Source organism: Dermacentor variabilis, unplaced genomic scaffold (genome assembly GCF_050947875.1).
Source record: "Dermacentor variabilis isolate Ectoservices unplaced genomic scaffold, ASM5094787v1 scaffold_12, whole genome shotgun sequence".
Taxonomy (NCBI): Eukaryota; Metazoa; Arthropoda; class Arachnida; order Ixodida; family Ixodidae; genus Dermacentor; species Dermacentor variabilis.
Window position 1 is genome coordinate 28,269,010 of NW_027460280.1, and position 22,286 is coordinate 28,291,295.

The window sequence follows — 22,286 nt, forward strand, 5'->3', positions numbered from 1 at the left end:
ACTTTAATGGCAGAACTTTTTTGGAACTTCCCCATGCATATAGAAACAGTTTGTTTAAAAGAAGGCATTATTCTATGCTTTACAGGGCTGTTAAAGTTGAACTATCAGTAATTTTAGTAAAAAGGCTCTTCTAGCTTAGCAAATGCTGCTTGCACAGGTGGTTTATGCACTTTGGCGGGTGCAGTTTTCATGAACCAGTCGGGTTAGTGAATGAATAATTAAAGATTTGCTTTCTTCTTTAATTTTATTTTTCAATTATGGTATACAACGATTTGTTAACTTTCTTTGTTTGCATTCATGGTATACGTTTATAGTAGGCACTTGAAGACAAGCATATTCGGAGACAACTCCATTTTGTTCGATACTGCTATAGGAGATATGAAGTACTTGAAAACAAGTGTATTTGAAGACAACTCTATTTTTCATTGATACTTCTAGAATACTTGTGTTCATAGATATTTATCATCAAATTTGGCACCCAGTTTGCTAATTTCCTGTTCATATGCAGGAACCTTGACGCTAAGATAAACCCCCCATGTGACGTAGCTGATTCCTGGTAAAAAGCCAGTCTATAAGCCTGGTGGAGCTAAGAGCTGTGCTACTGCTCTTATCTGACAATAACAAGACTGACTTTCCCTTTCCCCCGCAATCGACTGCATCACATAGGAGGTTCATCTTTGTGTCGAAACTTGTGCCTCTGAATGCAAACTGAGTGTACAGAGTAAAATTTCATGATGAATATCTTGAAACACAAATTCTATAGGAGTATCAAACAAAGTGGAGTCATATTCAAATATGCTCATCTTCAAGTGCCTTATATAAGCATATATCATGTTTTCAAAAAGAAAAAAGTTAACAAATCTTTGTTCATTATTTACTAACACTACATGTCCGTGAAAATTGTCCACCAAAGCACATAAACCACCTCTTCAAGCAACATTTGTGTAGCTAGCGTAGCCTTTTTATTAAAGTTATGAATAGTTTTAACTTGTGAAGCCCCTGTATAAAGATGAGGGTAGCTACGTGGGCATCTTGGTGTGGCATATTCTACTTTGTTTCTGCTGTATGAAGAGTATTTTAGAAGCTGCTAGACTTTAATAGAAATTGCTTCTTCTGTTTGATGTGCAAGATACGAGTCGTCCCATTAAGCCCTGGGAGGTTGATGGTCGAGATTACTATTTTGTGAGCCGATCTGAAATGGAAGAAAAGATCCGGCAAGGGCGCTTTGTTGAGCACGGGGAGTACAGAGGCAACCTTTATGGGACCAGCCTTGACACTGTTCGGGCCATCATCGACCTGGGCTACACATGCGTGCTGAATCCACATCCACAGGTATGAATACATCTTGAGAATTGTTTGTCCTCTGAGCCTTGGATGACTTTGAGGTGGCACCCTGATTCGTAGGTGAAGCTGCAGTACAAAGCCTGAATTTCTGATTCAGAACTGTGCGCCTTGAATTCTTGTGACTGCTTTGAAAACTTCATTCTTGTATGAAATTGTGCGTGTTGATATCTTCGTTGGTTAATGAGTTTCTTGCTTGGGCAAAATTACCACTATTCCAGTGAATGAATTTCTACTGAAATGGCATATGCTAACTCCTAAGCAGAAAACTATATTCAGTTTAGGAACTTCATTTCAGGCTGGATGTGCAGGCCTGATGCAAAACCATAGCAGTAAATAATGTGCAATTCCACATTCAAGTCTAAGAGCAAACAACACACCTTAAACAATTTTGTTTGTGCATATTATGTAGTGCAAAGAAGGGGAGAATGATGTGCTAAGCGAATGGGAATGGTGATGAAGTCACTTCTTCATTATCACTGGCAGTGGCATTTAGAATAAAGGATGTAGCTGCCTTGAGATTTGCCCATATGTTTTGATGTCTGCAATGGAACAGAGGATCTCATGGAAAATACGACATAGGTGAGCATGCTTGGAGACATTGGACAAATCTGATCTCACAGTTGAAAAATGGGAGGAGGGTTTGCTGAAAGGACCTGTTGACAATGCTTCACGCACAATCAATTTTTGGCAATGTTAGAGCAGAAGTAAATGGAAGCCTGGGTGTGATGAAACATCCTTGTGGGGGGAGTAATTGACTTGCAAAGAACAAGGAAAGGAAAGAGTAGAAAGAACAAAGCTGTTCCAGCCATTCCCATCCCAGTGAGCCAGGCCTCCGACTTTTATGAGCAGCAGATCAAGGCCCGGCAGTACATGTGTTAAAACATTTTACTACAAAAATCGGAGGAGTGCACTAGATATTGCGGACAGGCTAGTGCTGTCCAAGGCAGCCTTGAAGGTGTCTGGTCATGTGAATGCTGACAGGCTTTGCCACAGATGTGCTCCCTGAAAGCTCCTATAAAGCGCAGTAGCAGTTGCCAGCTACACACAGGAAAGTGCCAAGCCCCAAGGTGGTGCCCATAGGCAAGACATTTTCTTATGGGGGGATACGACCTGTGAAAGTGAACTTTCTAATCTCTGGCTCAATTTTAAGAAAACTTTTGGGTTTGGACGGCATGTTAAAAGCAATAGCATAGGGATAGATGCAAACTTTTGTCATCATAGAATATATTGTCACAGTCTGTAATGTGAGAAGAAGAGGACACTGATGGTGGCCTTGGAGATGACGAAGAGTTTAGATTTCTTGCTGCTCTATGCATGTTGGCTCCGCCATTAAAAGCCATCTGTGCATAGACGTATTCTTCTTCCTTCTCATAACTTCATTGGTAGAGGTGCAGGGTTCTTGCTTCACGACGTTATCTTACACCACGGTGCACCTCGTCAATTTCTCACCGATTGCAGAAGATACTTTCTTGCCAAAGTCATTGACGACTTGCTTCGACCGTGTGCTACTAAACACAAGCTTACTACCGCTTACAATCCTCAAACTAACGGTCTTAACGAATGCCTGAACCACGCATTAACTGACATGCTAGCAATGTATGATTCTGCTGAACATCGTGACTGGGACACAGCTCTACCATTTGTCACATTCGCTTACAATTCCTCGTGTCACGGCACAGCTGGCTACTCGTCCTTCTATCTCCTCTTTGGTCGTGAGTCGACTTTGCCTTTCGAGACTCTCCTTTCGACCACACTCGACTCTCCGACAGAGTACACTCGGGATGTCATAGTCACAGCGACCCAAGGACGCCAAATTGCCCGCATTCGTCTTTCTGCTTCACAGACATGCCAGAAGCGCTGTTATGACCAGCGCCATCACGACGTGGAATACGAACCAGGTGCTCTTGTGCTGGTTTGGTCTCCAACTCGGCGTGTTGGTATTTCGTAGAAACTCCTGTCGCGATACTACGGCCCCTACCGCATCTTCCGCCAGGTGACCCCTGTCACCTATGAAGTGTCTCCATTGGATGCCACCGTGCCTTCTCTGTCTGGCATCATCCACATCAGCCGTCTCCCACCGTACCTTTCTCGGACCAATGAGCCGCACCAATAAGGTGCTTTTTCCGCAGGCGGTGATGTCACAATCTGTAATGTGGTAAGAAGAAGACACTGTGGTCTTGGAGACGACGAAGAAGAGTTTAGGATTTTCGCTGCTCTATGCTACGCCATTAAAAGCCATCTGTGCATAGACGTACACTTCTTTCTTCCCGTAACATCGTCAGAGTAAGGGTTCAAGGCACTGATTAGTCAGAAAAACTACCATTGCAAAATAAAATCAAAGTGAAAGAAATTTCAGCATTTTTATGCTTATATAGTAATAGGAAAGCCAGAACAATGCTACTATGGAGCAATTTTTTTTGTTTCAATATTTTTCTGAGAAAAAGAAATTATATGTAATTGGCATGGCTACAGTTGCACTCCCACCTTGCGTTCAAAGTTTCAAGTTTACTCTAAGAGGAAAGGCAAAACCTAAATCTGAGTCCACTGTAACATTCTGCATAAAATTTAACCCCAGAAAACTCTCTCAAACGAAGTTTGTGTAATGTTATGTAGAAACACTAGTCTTTGTAATCTTGGACTTTGCTAAAAGAATGCAAAATAAGAAATACGCCTTCTAAGATTTAGAACTGTGCTATTTTATTTGTACTTGACATGTGGCCTCTAAAACCTTCCTGGAAAATATGTGAGACATTCTTCTTGTGTTATGCAATCTTCCGTGAGAGTGGCTTTAATCTTCCACTTCTGTTTGGCCACATTTGCTTACACTTCTACATTCACTGTCATTTCGGATTAGCATTCTTCAAAGCTATTTTCGGAAGGATATGCCATGTGCATGCCATGAACAGTGTGCAACTTTCCAAGCATTTTCTGAATCCCTTTCGTCGAGCACTTGTCAAGCAGGGTACGGCCCGAGAAGTCTCCTCATGACTTAGGTCAACCCGCCAAAATGATCTGTACATCTTAAGGCGAAATAAACATTATTATTATTGTTATTTGATTTATGACTGCCAGGGCTGTGGCTATTTTAAACACCCATGCTCGCTGAAAAGATGTGTCCATCATCGTAGGAAAAACTCTTCATTGATTTCTCGAAGTGGCATGGAAAGCCCACATCGTGAGCCACTTTTGCCTGTGGTCACTTCTTTCTCAGTCCAGCTGCCGATGGAATTTTTATATAAGCACGCTATCGCAGGCTGTGCCACTTGGTTTAATAAAATGATGCTCTTTTTCAAAGCCCTGCCATCTGCCGAACATGAGAGCTATTTTAGAGATGCAAATGTGCACACTAGAAAAGGCAGAGGGACAGTAGGGCGCAACATGCACCAAAAATGGCAGTTGAAAACAGTTTGAATGCATGAAGCTGCATGTTCCAGGAAATTGGGTGACGATGGGAGGAACCATGGGATGCTAAATTGTAGTCAAATGACACCATCTGTGCCAATAGTTCCTTGAGTTTTGTTTCTTTGGCAGTTGCTGCCAAAAATTTGTTGCTTTTGACTTCATCAGCCTTTGCGTGCGCCCTATTTCACCCTTAATGCCACTGCTTGAGCTCATAAAAGAGAGGAAAACGGCTTTTACAATGATGGTAGCCATTTCATGCAGTCATTTCCTTGTGCTGTGAATGCTTTTTCAACACAGTGCTAATGGGCATATTTCTACTATATGAGGTGCAACCAACCCATCTAAAAATGCACATGGTCACTTTATTACTACGCAGGTGTGGCTGAAATTTTGCTGGCACCTTCTTGAATAGTTCAGAAATGTAAAACTGCATGAAATCTGAATGCTGAGCAAAACGAAAACAAGGTGAAAGCAGGAGCCAACGTTTCAACAAGTGGACTTGATTTCTTCAAGGCGACATATGCTCTCCTAGGCACAGTATATTGTCAACTATGCTGCAAACAAACAAAAGTAATAAAGAAAAACACCCATAGCAAAGAAACAACAAAATAAGGAAGTTCATCAGCATGCGTAAAAGGGTTTGAGACACACCACGTGGACCACTTCAGATTGTGCGCGGTGCCGCTGTGAATGCGAAATGCCGTTTGGCACGACCTCATAGTCCAGTGCGCCAATATGTTGGATGACCTTGTAGGGTCCGAAATAGTCTTGCAATAGTTTCTCACTGAGTCCTTGTCGGCATATCAGGGTCTAAACCCAAACACAGTCGCCGGGCTGGTACTCGACGAAGCATCGTCGGAGGTTGTAGTGTCGGCTGCCGGTACGCTGCTGGTTCTTGAACCGTAGGCGAGCGAGCTGTCGAGCTTCTTCGGCGCGCTGGAGATAGGTAGCGACGTCAAGATTCTCTTTGTCAGTGACGTGCGGCAGCATGGCGTCGAGTGTCGTCGTTGGGTTCCTGCCATAAACCAGATTAAACGGCGTGATCTGTGTTGTTTCTTGTGTTGTAAGCAAAGGTTATGTACGGCAGGACGGCATCCCTGGTCTTGTGTTCCACGTCGACGTACATCGCTAGCATGTCGGCGAGGGTCTTATTCAGCCGCTCCGTAAGACCATTCGTCTGCGGGTGGTAGGCCATTGTCCTCCTGTGCCTTGTCTGACTGTATTTCAGAATGGCTTGGGTGAACTCCGCTGTAAAGGCCGTTCCTCTGTCGGTGATGAGGACTTCTGGGACGCCATGTCGCAGCAGGATGTTTTCGACAAAGAATTTCACCACTTCGGCTGCACTACCTTTTGGCAGTGCTTTAGTTTCAGCGAAGCAGGTGAGGTAGTCCGTCGCCACGACGATCCACTTATTTCCGGTTGTTGACGTCGGAAAGGGTCCCAGCAAGTCCATCCCGATCTGCTGGAATGGTCGGCAAGGAGGCTCGATTGGCTATAGTAATCCGGCTGGCCTTGTCAGCGGTGTCTTACGTCGCTGACAGTCTCGGCATGTTCTGACATAACGGGCGACGTCGGCGGTCAGGCGCGGCCAATAATACTTTTCTTGTATCCTCGATAGTGTCCGGGAAAATCCGAGGTGTCCAGCGGTCGGATCGTCATGTAGGGCGTGCAATACTTCCGGACGAAGTCCTGACGGGACAACAAGAAGGTAGTTGGTGCGGACTGGTGAGAAGTTCTTCTTCACGAGTAGGTTGTTTTGAAGCCAGAACAATGACAATCCTCGCTTAAATATCCTAGAGACAACATCGGTGTGCCCTTCCAAACACTCGACGAGGTTTTTCAACTCCGGGTCTGCTCGTTGCTGTTCAGCGAAGTCTTCCACGTTTAATATTCCAAGGAAGGCGTCATCATCCTTGTCATCTTGCGGCGGTGAGTCACGCGGGGCGTATGATAGGCAATCGGCATCAGAGTGTTTTCGTCTGGACTTGTAGGTTACAGTGATCTCATATTCTTGCAGTCTTAGGCTCCACCGCGCCAGCCGTCCTGAAGGGTCCTTTAAGTTCGCTAGCCAACACAAGGCGTGATGGTCGCTGACGACTTTGAATGGCCTGCCATATAGGGAAGGGCGAAATTTTGCTGTAGCCTAAATGATGACGAGGCATTCCTTTTCGGTTGTAGCATAATTGCCTTCCGCTTTTGACAACGACCAGCTAGCGTAAGATATCACGCGTTCAAGTCCGTCTTTTCTTTGGACTAGGATGGCACCGAGGCCTTGGCTACTTGCGTCAGTGTGGATTTCGGTATTGGCATCCTCGTCGAAGTGCGCAAGTACCGGGGGCGACTGCATGCGTCATTTGAGTTCTTGAAATGCGTCAGCCTGCGGCGTTTCCCACTTGAACTCGTGTACCCACAAAGTTCCACAGTATTTGCGTCGCGCATACATGCAATCAGATTGCAGAAGGTTCGGTGACAGACATCAGATAGAACCATCGACAACATTCCAAAAACTTCCGGTACATACAGGTGCGTCCTGCGCTGCACGAGAACATTTGTTAGGTGGTGATACGTGATCGCCCAATAAAGATAAGCGAGTACATGTGTCAATATATAAGTACGATTCTTCTAAAGGGGGTAGAGGGTAAGGCAGGTAAGCGAGGAAATGACCGAGGGTGTATTAGCGGCCGAGGGTGTAGAATTGAAAAGAAAGTTGTGCTACTGAACGTCTGTGAAGGAATGTGAGGTAGCACCATGTGTCAGCCGGAAAAGAGGAACCCACTATGGGTTCCTCTTTTCGTGGAAGACGCCTGGACGACGGGAAGCAGGGGGGGATATTATCTGCTCTGCTGGAAGTTGGTGAACTATCATCTATCTAAAAGAGAGAATAAAAGTAGCAGCAGAAAATGGTGCTCATGGAAAAAAAAAGAATAAATGTATAAATTAACAACGAAAAGATTGAGCGAAAGAAAAGGGAGGTTGGAATATTATTGACAACCCAATTACAAAACTAAGCAAGCCAATGAATGCTGTTACCTATAGTTTGAAATTTAGAGTAGCGAATAGATTCTAAAGCTCCCTTTGAAGCGTTAATACCTATTGGTTGCAATGTCTTGAACTTATCAATGAGGTATGATTCTCTGTATTTTCTGTCTCATACAGAACAGAAATTAGACTGCAGTGTACCTGTCGTGGTTGCTTAGTAGCTATGGTTTTGGGCTGCTAAGCACGAGGTCGCAGGATTGAATCCCGACCATGGCAGCCGCATTTCAATGGGGACAAAATGCGAAGACACCTATGTACTTAGACTAAGGTGCACGTTAAAGAACCCCAGCTGAACCAAATTTCCGGAGTCCCCCACTACGGTGTGCCTCATAATCAAATCATGACTTTAGCATATAAAACCTCATATTTTAATTTTTTAAACTGTAGTATGTAGAGTCTGAGTTCATCAAAGTTATGACCTGGTTGGTTGAAATGCTCAGCGACGCTTTGGGAAGTTCTTTAGCTGTGTCAGCGTGACGTCAGTTTAACCTGACGTTCATTGATAGCCCTGTTTCACCGATATATTGTTTCTTACAGAAAGTCAAGCATATAAATTATTGCACCTGGGGAAGAATAAGGTTTTTATTATGGGGGAGGATGTTGGCTGACTTTTGTATGCACCAACATGTCTTTAAGGTTTCTGTTTTGGCGATAGGTAACCCTTAGCACATCCGGGAATACTTTTCTCAGACGCTCATCACTTGATAGCATTGGGTTGTATTTTCGTATGATGTTGTTTATGTTTAGGAGGGCATTAGAATATTATGTTATAGAGGCTGGCAGTCTCTCAGATTCTGCTGTAGGTTGTTTCTTAGCTACTAATTCTGACTGCCTCTCTAATCTTGACGCGATGTCATAAGCCCAGTCGGGAGGAATTTGTGCATAGTTCCTTTCTGCTAGCATTACTTTAAGGTCATTTAGGTGGTGGGTATAATCGTTTTCGCTACAGATTCTTCTTATTCATTTCACTTGTCTGACAAAAAGTCCTTGCAGTGTCACGGTGGGTGGCTGGCATTACTGCCAAAAACTACACATTCATCTATGGCTAGTTCCTTCCCCCCACTTCCTCATTACCTTCAGAAAAGAGGGTGCACCAATGAAGTCTTCCAGTTTTTTGGTCGCCAAAAAGGATCTTTCCCCTCTTTCCATGTGATTCATTCTGAAAAACCAGACTGACCAGTGCAAACAATTTCGCCATTTCTTGTTTCGAAGTCTCTTACCTAATTTTTTGGTGCAGGGAATAAAGCATGAAAGATGGCAAGTGGTGATCTCTTGGAGCTCCACGACCAGAAACAGTATGAAAAACTGCCCAATCTAGTGTCATTTGGGGATGCCCAAGTGACAGTAACCCCATATCATACTAAGAATACCAGTCGTGGCGTTGTCTTAGGTGATAATCTATTGAAGCTAACTGAAGCTGAACTCCTTGAGGGCTTTAGTGAGCAGAACATCATCAACATTAAACGAATTAAGATGAGGCGTGACAGCAAGGAAATCCAGACCAAGCACCTGATACTTGCATTTGTTTCAAGTGTTCTGCCCGAGTCCATCGAGGCCAGGTACATCAAGCTTCATGTTGGGTTATACGTGCCAAATCCCCTCAGATGTTTCAAATGCCAGCGTTTCAGCCACAGTTCACAGATCTGCCGAGGCCGCCAAACTTGTTCGAAAGGTGGTGCCCATGGATAGGAAAAAAGAAAAGGAAATAGTAACAAATAAAGTAAAAGAAAATATAACTTTCAAGGAGGCATGTAGGCAGGTAGGCAGGAGGTAGGTAACACTTTTGCCGATGTGACGCGTTGGGGGACGGCGACACAACGACTTCCGGCGGCTGTCCGGCCCCCTTGCATTGAGCCGGTAGTGATGCCATCTCCCCCTCCCCCTCGGTGGCTACAGTTAGCGCTGTTCCGCCACTCCAGCAGAAGGGACCATCGACCTCCGGGCCGGTGGCCTCAAAGGTCTCGTCCGATGTGTCGAGGCCTTCATGCCAGATGCAGCCCTCGGAAGAATGCGTGTCCAACACCTCGCAAGAGGCAATGGACACAACAACTAGCCAGATGGTGCCGCCACCGCCTAAGGAGCGGCAAGACCCTCGCAATTACTTCAAAAAACACAAACCTTGCATCACGGCTCCTGGAAAGGGCCCATGAGCTAATCCTCGTCTCTTAAACACACAGCACAAAACACATTTATCATAATGGAGATGCAAATACTACAATGGAATGTCCGAGGACTTCTTCATTACCTCAACAATATTAGATACACAAACATAATCCAAAGTTGCTGTGTGTTCAAGAGACACATATGAAACCTATGAACACTAATTTTCTTTTTGATTACCCCATCTTCTGGAGAGGCTGCGATGAGGCTAACGCCTCTGGCGGTGTAGCAGTAGTGTCCAACAAGTTTGTAGCTTGCCGACATGTCGCCCTTCAGACAATCCCATAAGGCAGTGTCAGTTCAGGCCATTCTTTTTAATAAATTTGTCACTGTACGTTCCATTTGTATACCCCTGAACCATCATCTCGAAAAACCAGACTTTTATAACTTCACTGATCAGCTTCCCGAACCTTACATACTCGTGGGAGATTTTAACGCTCACAACACAATATGGGGAGCCTCGCGATGTGACTCGAGAGACCGATTCATAGAGAACTTCTTAGTAAACACCGGTGTGTGCCTGTTCAATAAAGACGAACCAACTTATTACAATATGTTGCACAATTATTCTTCTATAGACCTATCGATTGGCTCGGCAGCTCTTCTCCCTTACTTAGAGTGGAGCGTTATTAAAAATCCTTATGGAAGGGACCACTTCCCTGTAATTTAAAACTTAATTCAACAACATGAATGTCCTCCACGGGCGCTTCCACTGAATAGAATTATTTTAAGGAATCGGCTTGCCTATCCTGGCATTTTATCACCAATTTTAGTATTGACAACGCTTAAGCTTATTTTACCGCTTTCATCATCGATGTAGCAAGCAAATTTATTCCACAATCGAGCGATATCTTATCCAAAAGACGAGTGTCATGGTGGAACGATGAGTGTAAGAAGGCGCAGAAGAAACAAAATTAAGCATGGAGCATACTCCGTCGATACCCAACTGCGGAAAATCTGATCTAATTCAAAAACATTAAATTACAGGGAAGGCGGACGCGACACAAAGCTAGGAGGGCAAGCTGGGAAAGGTTTGTCTCCGGTATTAATTCATACTCACAGGAGGCGCAAGTATGGAACAGACTAAGGAAGCTTAAGGGGCAACAAATCCATCTGTTGCTCCTAGAGGATGAAGGGAGCAAGTTGGAAGACCAGGCTGACGCTCTAGGTGAACACATCGAGCACGGGTCTAGCTCCACTAACTATTCGGAGAACGTTCTGAAATATAAAGCAATAGAAAAAATTAAGCTACTGAATCGAAAATGTAGCCCAAACAATCCTTATAACCGTCCTTTTAACATTGCCAAACTTAAAGCTTCCTTAGCATGTCAGAGCTCTGCACTGGGCCCCAGTAGAATCGTGTACGATATGCGTGAGCACCTGCACTCCAACACACAAATAGCGCCACTCAAACTTTTCAGTACTATCTGGGCTGCTGGGTGCCTCCCATCTAAATGGAAAGAAGCTATTGTGATCCCAGTTTTGAAGCACTGTAAAGATACTTCATTGCTGACCAGCTACCATCCTATAGCACTTACAAGCTGCCTTTGTAAGCTTTTTTGAGAAAATGGTCAATTGCCGTCTCGTACATTTCCTAGAGTCCAACAAAGTGCTTGATCCTTTTCATTGTGGCTTTAGAAAAGGCCGATCTACAACTGACCATCCCTTGCATATCGAAGCAAACATCCGTGATGCATTTGTACACAAGCAGTACTTCTTGTCTGTGTTCCTAGATATGGCAAATGCATACGACACGACATGGTGGTACATTATTACAGTGCAGCCCACTTATAACGATACCACATATAACAATATATCGGTTATAATGACGAGTTGACTTCAGAGTATCAACTTATGCATTTGCGATATGAGAAAAAAGCCCATATATAAAGATATTTTATTCACTGCATATTGGATATAACGATCGAAATTCTGCCTTTTGGGCAGCGTTTTCCATGCAGAATAATTGAGAAATTTGCCTTGCTAAGTTCCCCTAACCGAGACGGGGCGAAAAGTTTGCCTATGCGAGTCCGTATCTGACACCGTTACCGCGCAGTGTGTCCCGCCAGCACGCCGATTGCGAAAGCCATGAAGAGCATCGCAAGTTGGCGCAGCATGCTACAAGATAGTGTCAGCTGCTTCGCGTCTGCATCGCCGGCAAGCGTCCAGAGAGAAAAAAAAAACTTAGAAGCGAATTGCCCCTGCGCTCCCTTTCTACAATCTTTCTCTCTCCCTCAGCGAGCGTGGAAATGCGATGCGGAAGCAGGAGTAGGTGCCCTGACAAAGGGCAAAGCTGTGTCGCTTGAGACGAAGCTGCAAATTTTGCAAGACTCAAAGTACCAGTTCGCACAGGCGATAATATTGACGATTTTGAAAACCGCGAGCACTACGTTCATGAATGCTAGAACCAGTGACCATGTCGATGAATGGAAACGGCGGGATTTGTGCGCCTGGCCGAAACCCCCATGGGACAAACCAACACGTTAGCAGCCGCTGACATTACTGAACTCTGGGAGCATGTTGCTGCTGGCGATAAAATAGGTGGTGCTTTGATGGAGGAGTTTCTGAGTGTAGATAGCACTGCCTCATTCTGCGAAAAGATATCGACAAGATCATTGTCGCGACAGACAACGGCGTTGTGCGACGAAGGCGACGAGATTGACAGGGGCCTGTTTTTGACACCAACCCCAATGTACACACAAAGTGTACTGTCATCAGTAGAGTTGCTCATTGATTTCATGTATGCTAAATTATAGCCGCCAGTGTTCGTGCAGCCACTGGACGTGATGCACTTGTGAACCTGAAACTTCTGCGAAAGCAAGTGCAGATTTCTAACTATTTCAGTGTGCCTAACGGTTGACACGCCGTTTAGAGGTATAAATAAATGTTTCATTTTTCGCAGCCCTCATTCTACAACATCAGTTTTTTTGTCGTAGGTAGAAAATTCGGTTTCGGGGCTATGAAGGTATGTTCGGCAGCTTTTTTTTTTTTAATTTTTTTTACGGCAGTCCAGATATAGCGATGATCGGTTATAACAATCGGATTTTTCATTCTTCTTGATATCATAAGTGGACTGCACTGTATTACGAGACCTGTCGCACACGGGCATTTGAGGAAATATGCTTAACACTATAGAAAGCTACCTGTCTAACCGTACTGTCCAAGTCAGAATTGGCAATATATTGTCCCTACCATTTACACAAGGAACTGGTGTACCTCAAGGATGCGTGCTCAGCTGCATTCTCTTCATTGTTAAGGTGACCTTGCGCCATGCATCGCTACCTCCAGCAATTATGTATTCTTTCTATGTTGATGATGTACACAGGCTTCAAATCTTGTAATTTCGCAGTTTGTGAACAACAGGTACAGCAAAGCCTAAACAAAGTGTCTGAATGGGCAGAAGAAAATGGATTCAAGCTTAACCCCCAGAAAGGTTCCTGTATTTTTCTCAAGAAATAGAAGGCTGGTTCCAGATCTCAATATCGTACTGCATGGGCAACAAATACCTGTGATCAAGGAGCACAAGTTTTTAGGTATTGTGCTTGATGCAAAATTGACATTCATCCCACACATTAAAGACCTGAAGGCAAAATGCCTAAAAACAAAGAACTTATTGAAAATTCTCTCTCATGCAACATAGGGAAGTGATAGGAAGTGTCTATTGAACCTCAACAAGAGCCTTGTTCGGTCATATTTAGACTATGGTGCCATGGTGTATCGCTCTGCCGCGCCGAGCACACTAAAAATGCTGGATCCCGTCCACCACCTGGGTATCCATCTGGTCACAGGCGCCTTTAGAACAAGCCCTATTTAGAGTCTGTATGTTGAATCAAATGAGTGGTCCCCTAACCTACAGAGAACATGCAGCAGTTTCACATATTTCCTCAAGGTGCAGTCTAACCCTTGACACCCTTGCTACACATCCGTTAGTGATATGACATCTGCTGCACTATTCCATAATCGTCCCTCAGTGAGGGAGCCTTTTTTTCAGTGTGGGTCAGGAAACTCTCTGAGGAAATGGATGTCTCAATCCTCCAACATTATCTGACGGCTCCATTGAAGCTGCTGCCACCATGGCAATGGCAACTTGTTGAATGTGACACATAATTTATTGAGGCAACAAAACATGCTCCATATGTGCGCATACAGATGCACTTCCTGGAACTTCAGTCAAAGTACAACTGCTCAGAGATTTACACAGATGTTTAAAAGTGGCAAGCCAGCATCTCTTACGTGGCTGCCGGCCCATCATTCTCAGAATCCGATGTTCTACACCCTGAAACCAGCATCTTCTTGGCAGAGGCTTATGCATTACTGCCAGCCACTAAACACATTAAGAAAGCAAAACTCCCAAAGGCCATTATATTCACAGATTCCTTAAGTGGTCGCCAAAATTTTCCAATTGCTACAAAACACAAAAATTCTGTAATCAATGACCTGTATTCATTGCACTGCAAAACGTATGCGTCCAACCAACAGGTTGTAAAATGTTGGGTGCCTGGGCATAGGCGTATAGCGGGTAACGAGCTTGCTGATAAAATGGCAACTTCAATCGCAACAAAACCTGGAAATCCAACCATACCCGTTCCTGCCACATACTTGAAGCTATTCTTACTAAAAAAACTCAGGAGCTATTGGGAACACATGTGGGATGAGCAAACATTGAATAAGCGCCAATAAGCTCCATCTAATTAAGCTAGTTCTAGGGAACTCGCCATCACTAACAAAGTCACGATGATGTGAAATTTTATTTTGCCACCTCGGAATAGGGCATACATATGCTGCACATTCATACCTTTTAACTGGCGAACCTCCCCTCTGTGGCAGATGTGGCGAAAGGCTGATCGTAATCCATGTCTTGCTGGAGTGCCGGGAAGCAGAAGAAGAGCGACGATGGCACTTTGCTTTGGCATACAAACAAGATATCCCCTCACATCCGACACTGTGTCTTGACCCATAACCTCTATTTGAAACCAAGGCAGCGCATAACTCTTTAAATGACGTTGTGCTGCGTGTTATTAGCCTGAAAGATTCATAGCCGTCCCTTTATCTAGAGGGTTTTGCTGTGAGCTTAGTACTAAGTTTAGTAGAGCACGTGCCTCCATACCCTTGTGTTCAAGGCTCTTAGTGATGTGTTAGTGCTAGTGGAATCAACACATTTTTTTTTCTGGTTTTTTTCATATTAGAATACATCTAACGGTCATCACTCACATTACTTGTCCTTGACATTATTTTAATGCTTGCATATTTTATGTACATTATGGGGAATAAATATTTTATGCCTCTATACAGCCTCGATACATCTGACAGTTGTTACTCACTGCATCATCAACTCTCCCGCACCAATACTTGGCACTGTTTGGCCATCCCTGGCCCTTGCGCCAAAAAACCCTATACATCATCATCATCATCAGGCTTTTCATGCTGTTTGAACATATCACTGTTTTTCTGCTCAGTGTTTGACTGCATTGTATGCGTGAATGGCAGGTTTAATGTTTGCCTTTTGTCACTTTTGCAGCTGTTTAATATAGAATGTGTTAAAGTGGAATTCATGTAGCCAGTTATTTTTCTCACTACTTAACTGCTGTACATTTCAGGCACTGAAAATGCTGAGAACAGCGGAGCTTAAGCCATTTGTAATATTTATCAAGCCTCCAAGCATTGAAATACTGAAAGAGACAAGAAATAAGGCCTGTGCACGTTCTACATTTGATGAAAACTGCTCACGAGGGTTTACGGTGTGTATTTGACATACTCTTTTCTTTTTTCTTTTTATCTAGAGTTAAGCATTTCAGTGATGTTTTTCATTCAGCAGAGAGCATTCGTGTCTTCTGTTTTTCAGCAGCCTGTACTGAAACTTTTCATGCTACTTGTACAGTTGGCAAGAAAGCACCCAAACATTGTCAGCTCTGCTGCTTGTTGTTTGTTTGTTTGTTTGTTTGTTTGTTTGTTTGTTTGTGGTGTGTTCAAAGGGAATTCTGTGAAGCTCTGCTGGCTTTTCTCGACATCCAAGCCACTTTTGGAAACACAGCATTAGACGGTTCCTTAATTGTTGACCTTCTTGTGGGGAAGTTCAGCAATTATTTGAGCAGCCCAGATGTCACGTAATATTTTACTTTGTTCTGAAATGTCATCTGTGACATTATGCAATGTGGCTTCCATGGAATTGTGCTACTGTTTGAATTATTGTTCAAAATTTTTTTTTCTGCTTCATAAGTATTTTTCTTTTTCTAGTCTTTTTCTGTCTTTTTCTAGGCATTACACTGAAAAGACAAAACTTCAGGTATAAAGTGACGCTCATAAAAAATGCATGGACTTCTTAAATGTCAAGATATGTCGTTCTCTTAATATGCTTGTTGCATCAATATGCATCAAGGGTTTTCTGTTTTTATGAGCAGAGATAAACATCCTGGCATCAGTGTCTTTTTACGGACTCAAAGAACTCTACTAAGTGAACTTGTGCCCATTAAAGAGGCCTTTCAGTGCTGTTTTCAGGTCACCAGATTTGCCGTACATCTATGGTCAGCATGTCATAGAACAACACAAAGCAAAAGGAATCGTGAAGATTGCCCTACACAAACTCAAGTTATAAGTTAGAGAAAATTTAAAATGCAAACAAAATGAGAGTTACCCTCCGCTCAAATTTTTGCAGCTTTAAAGTGCACACTTGCTTTCCCATGACATCACATGGTGCCACCCAATAGCAGCAGGGCATTAGCAGAAGTCGGCATGCCATGGTTGTCAAGCCTGCTCAGCCTATTGATGTTGTTCTCATGGCATTCTCATGGCCTTTGCAATTGGGCAGCGCACAGTCCAATCTCTAATGCCATGGCGCCACTTTTATGGTTACAAAAGCTTTTGTGAGATGGCCTTTGGTACGTTGAAACGCTCGACATGTGATGCATCATTGTAGTGGTTGCAACACCTTGCCCATGGTTGTATGATACCTAAAATTATTGTAAAACAATGCCATAGCTTTTTTGCGATACTCGCAAAATCATGGGAATGTAAGTCGCACATTACATTTTTAACTAGTCATCATAGTATCGCTCTCTTTCGTCATGTCCTGTCTACGTAGTGCACAATATCGCCGCATCAGGGTTGTGCCATCGGTGCCCCTCAACAAGCTTTGCTTAGTGCATTGCAGGGTCCCATTAAACAAATGTAGGGGTGTGCGAATACAGTCAACTTGCATTACTTTGACACTGATGGGACTGATGAAATTGATGGAATTATCTGGCAGGTTGAATGGAAACAATATGCAGAAAAAGCACCAAAACACACCGCTGATTCATTTGGCAGTATTTGAAAAGAACAAAAACCGTGTGTTAGAATCAGGTGAATACTGTAAAGACATACAGACATTGTGAGTTAAGGTTATTGCTTGAAAATATTCCTACAGCAGGCCGAAAAGGGTTATCGTCGGGAGGTGACACAAGTTCAGTGCATTCACTGTCCCCTAAGCTCTGCTGAGACAGACGCTGCCACTGAAGGGGTCGCTATTGGGGTCACCATGGGGCAATTTGTGTGCTGACTGGTCAAGTTCAAATTATTAGGCAAATACCAATTTTACAATCGACATAATGAAAGTATGACCCCATAGAAATGCATGGGCACCAGCTAGGTCCTTCGGTCAGGACTAAAGTAGCCAAAAAATCGAATTAACCACACTCGAATTAATGGAAGTCTACTGCATTCAAAAACTATTTGAAAAATGTTCTTACTTAGAACAGCAACTATTTGACTCGAAGATGGAATTGAATTTGATAAGATGTGATTCGTTATTAGAAAGTTTTGAACATTCGCACACTCCTAAAGAAATGCATAACTTTGTGACGATGATAGTGGCAACACAATTTGTGATAGTAGGGCTGAGTAACACCTCAGTTTGGATTCAGTTCCTATTTAGTGTGATTTGTGATTTCTGACGAACTTATGGTCTTCACAATAGTGGGATAGGCTACAAACACATTGAGTGCATTCTGATAGGAGAATGTCTTTCCAGGCTTGGTTGCATCACTTGTGACACTGCACAACCTTCTTAATAAGAAGTGACTTGCACAGTAGGGCTTACTGAAATTTGGTGGAATCACTTCAAAAGTGAAAAGAAGAAGCATAAAAAAAAATTGGTAATATCCTGCATACCTGTGTGCAAGAAGGATGTAGAAACAAATATCTTAGCCTAAAAAATTTTAACAATGGGGCTTTGTGTGAATAATCTGTAATTGTGTGCATGTTCCTTGCTGCCTCTTGGTTGATGGTTCATGTCAGTGAAAGTTGTCTCAAGGGATCAAATAATTCTTTTCAGGATGATGAATTCCATGACATTGTTTATTTGGGCCACAAGATGGATTTCCTATATGGTCACATGTTTGATCTGACCATTGTAAACGAGGACCTTCCTCGTGCCTTCTACCAACTGATGACAGCTGTGAAAGCAGTGGAAGCAGAGCCACAGTGGGTGCCTGCAAGCTGGGTGGTTACGTCCCAGTGAGCCTTTGCCCCTGCAACCTTTGTTGGCGTCTAGGCGCTGGCTGGGAGAAGCTTTTGTAAAGCGCATGCAGTTACGTTTTGTTGGGCTATCACAAAGATTTCGCATGAAAGCCTAATTTTGCAACTCTACATTCGATTGCTTGTGCATTGCATAAAGTCATATTTTTTTGTCATATATAGTGCATTTTTATCATCTTGTAGCACTGTTTCAATTTTATCTTGTGACTAGCATATCTCAGCTTCATTAGCTCATAAAAACTCCTTTAATTTCATTGTTAGATCATGATTCAGAACTAGAAACATTTTTCTAAGCATTCACAGTCCCAAGAGATGAAAATGTAATGACAGATGTACTTCAATATGCCTAAAAATTTCAGGATAATTTTTTTTATGAATTAGCAGATATCTTTTTTTCTTGGATTCAAAAATACAGAAAATTGGCCCCGCACATAATGATATGACTGATCAAGTGGGATATTATTTATCTTCAAAAGAGATTTGTAAAAGGAAACACAGTTGTGTTGTAGGGAGCAGTGCATTTCATGAGGGCAGCAAAGTGTGTGAACAAAGCTTGTTAATGTAGAATAATATAGGAATCGTCTTTGGTCACATGTTGTGTGTAACTTGCTGTGAAGCACTGACACTTTGGTCATGAGCAAGCCATGCAACAAAAGGCCTTTTTATCTTGTACATAACTATCTTGAAATACTGTCATTGTTTTAAACCATTGTTATCTCATACAAGGGCATAATTTAGTGGTAAGCAATGAAAAACCAATGCATGGTTATACCTGTGAAATTGCAAGAATGTAGTTAGCAGCCATTGCACCCTGCTCTGTCTAAACTCTGCCTACTATACATTTTTGTCATGTGATTGACTTGAAGGTACAGTAAATTTGTGTACTTTTCTTTTATCTATTTTAAGCTTTATTATTTAACTCATTGCGTACTTGACCTTGTAATCATCTGGTGGGAGTGTGGAGCACATTGCATGTGTAAGTAATACTGCCAGAAGCATTTCTATGGCTCCATTTAAATGTGCTTGTAGAACTTTTGTCACATTGGTTGCTCTTGAGTAACATGTGATGGCCTTGCTGTTTGTACAAATTACATGGTGATGATTGTCGTATAAGCAACATTCTTGTGCAAGATCTGTATTGCTTTGAGAATTGAAAATGGCAGCTCTTTCCTGATACAGTAAATGTGCTTCATTTCATGAAACAGTGCCCTGTTTGCTGTTGAAAGATTCCTTTGACTGGTTCTAGTTCTTATTGTGCACTTGCAGCAGAAGTGAGGATTCTGTGCTGAATATAAAATCTTCAGGGCTGCTATCAACCCTTTGTGGTCGTATGCTTTTACCCATGCCTGGCAGTTGTTTCAGTTGGATGCTATTTGTAGATTTCTAAACAGCATGAAGCCATACCACTTGTTAGTGCAAATGTGTCACAAGCCATTTGGAGTATTTGTTCATCCTGACCACTGCAATCATCCTCAGATGCACTGAATGCATGTAAATTGGTTTTATAATGAGCACTTGGTAAAAGTGCTGCCATGTTTTGAACAGGCTGCTACCATGCAAACGGGGCTACCAACTGGAAAGTGTACTATCCTCCCACAGTACAGAAGTGAAAAGCTGAATGAAAATGCATTGCAAGTTTCTCCTGAGATACAGTACTACAAGTTTGCAAGAAATTTTTATGTATTTCATAGAGTACACTTAGCATGCTTCCTGACTGGAGTCAACTTGCTCCAGTGCAGGCAACACAAGACCACAAAGGGTTGCCCATTCCTATCATCCTTTCTTTCTTCGGGTCTGCAAAATCCAAGCTGGGTCTGTTAGCATGCTATTTTACTTCATATTTATGAACCATGTGGCAGTCTCTGCACTGCACTGAACTGCTTTGCATAGGACATAATACCAGTACAAAATGCCAATTATGCACTGGCATGCTGCCTCTCGCATCATTGTACAAAGTGGTCCTATGCAAGCTACAATGCCTGTTTGTGCAAAATTTTTAACACTATTTGTTGTAAGCCAAGACTACAGTGTTTCTTACTGCATTGGCCAGATCTCTTTGTAGATGGTGCAGGTTGCACAACCGAACAGCAGTTTTGTTTTGTAACAAAAGAACGAATTGCTTAGCTTGACGGAGATGCCATTGTACCTTAAATCCTGGTACATGAATTTGCTAGAAGCTTATCAAGCTGTATATATTTTTCAAAATAAAGTTAAGGACTGCTAGTGATTTGGTGTGCTAGCACCAAAAACTAGGGTCTATAAAGCACTAAATACGACACTTTCTGGCTCAGCATTCTAAATGCAAATTAGAAACTTGCAGTATTCGGAGATAATGGGTTTTGTCTATTGTAGATGCAAGACTTGTTATACATTTTGTGTACATGCACTTAGAGGAAATTTTCCAGCTTCTTCTCTTTGCTCCGGCAGCTTGCAGTAACTGTGAATGCAGTATCGTTGAGCAGTAACATAACAATTCAACTGTGTATACAAATGTGCTACCTTTACAATTGTTCATTGACCTTGTGAAAAAGTGTCTTGTCTTTATGCTTCTAATGCTGTGTAATAATGAATGCTGCATGCATACTAATGGATTAGAACTAAGATGACCATTGTATCCTTTGCTGGATGACAGTTGCAGAATATTTGCTGCTCTAGAAGGTTCAAAGCCAAAAGCATGTCATCATTCTAACCAATGTTTGTTCCTGTTTTTCTCTTCGTGACTTTGCTTGCAGCTGGGTAGTGCTCGCTTGTCTTTTGCACACAACACAAGAAACTCAAATATCCCCTTCACTCATAGTGTACACATTTGTGCATACGAGTTGCTTTATTTTCGATCAAAAATATTCTTTGCACTGTTGCCTACTTGCTGTGCAAGCTGTTGTGCTAACACAAGCAAAAGTCCAGGTATATCTGGAGTGATTAAGGGGGATTGCATTATGGGATGCTGTCATGCAGAGTGATGCTAAATAGTACCTATGTTTGCTTTCATTGGTAGGGCTGCCTAATGTGAATGGGCATCATTCCAAACAATAAATATCTACTACCACGGTTACTGCTGTGCTGAGGCCCCAGTGCACATCAGCTCCAGTAGTATCCAGGGTCTTTTCTTTCTGGCATGTCCTTTTGAGCGATGTTCATGGCATTACCTTAAGAAAGTGGCTGAGAAAAATTGAATAGATTGTTTAAAGATGGACATCCAAATGCTTTGCAGCACCTCCTTCTTTGAATTATGTCACAGCACTGAATTTACAGTTAAGCTAAGGCTCTTCGCTGTTATTTAGAGAATCAGAAAATGAAAATGGGTTCTGCAGTATACCACAGAATTTTTACGCAGATGTGCGTTACTTCATCAAATGACCATAGCTGTTGAGCCTCCTCTTTTTTCATTGGCAGTGTTTTAGGTACATAGCTAAATGTTCTTGTGGAAAATCAAGGTGAAGATGGTTGGTGCCATGGCAGAGAGGCTACTAAATCAATTTTTGTTGGAAGCAACATAAGCATAATTAGATGATACCATTGCCTTGTGCACACAGTGTAGGCAAGGCCTTAGCATTGCTCATGTAAAACCTGCATGTTAAGACAGTTATTTGGCATCATAAATGCAGTAGTACTCACCTCTGCCTAGGCAGTTGCCTCCAAAGATAAATGGGCCCTTTCATCTCGAATCTCGAATCCTTGACCTTGTTCCACTTTACCTCAATAGAACTGTTTGAAAATTTGACTTCTTGGAAAATAATTTAGTTGTGTTCCTGCCTGGAGCATGTGAAGTTGGTACTTTCATTTTTATATCATCAAGCACGTTGGTTGAACTACAATCTCTGAGGTGCAAG

General features: G+C 42.7%; 1 protein-coding gene across 6 annotated transcripts in view; it reads left to right on the top strand.

The window, feature by feature from the left end:
• Nucleotides 1-21,508, top strand: part of metro (membrane palmitoylated protein 7-like protein metro) — a 76,928-nt gene extending 55,420 nt beyond the window's left edge. For 5 of the 6 annotated variants that reach the window (XM_075676302.1, XM_075676303.1, XM_075676304.1 and 2 more), the window contains 3 exons: nucleotides 1,130-1,332; nucleotides 15,543-15,683; nucleotides 18,254-21,508. In XM_075676302.1, coding sequence (XP_075532417.1) covers nucleotides 1,130-1,332; nucleotides 15,543-15,683; nucleotides 18,254-18,439 — 530 coding nt within the window. In that variant the 3' untranslated portion in view covers nucleotides 18,440-21,508. Of the gene's footprint in view, nucleotides 1-1,129; nucleotides 1,333-13,294; nucleotides 13,467-15,542; nucleotides 15,684-18,253 lie in introns of those variants that run through there. The other variant, XM_075676305.1, reaches the window with a different exon arrangement.
• Nucleotides 21,509-22,286: the final 778 nt, after the last annotated feature.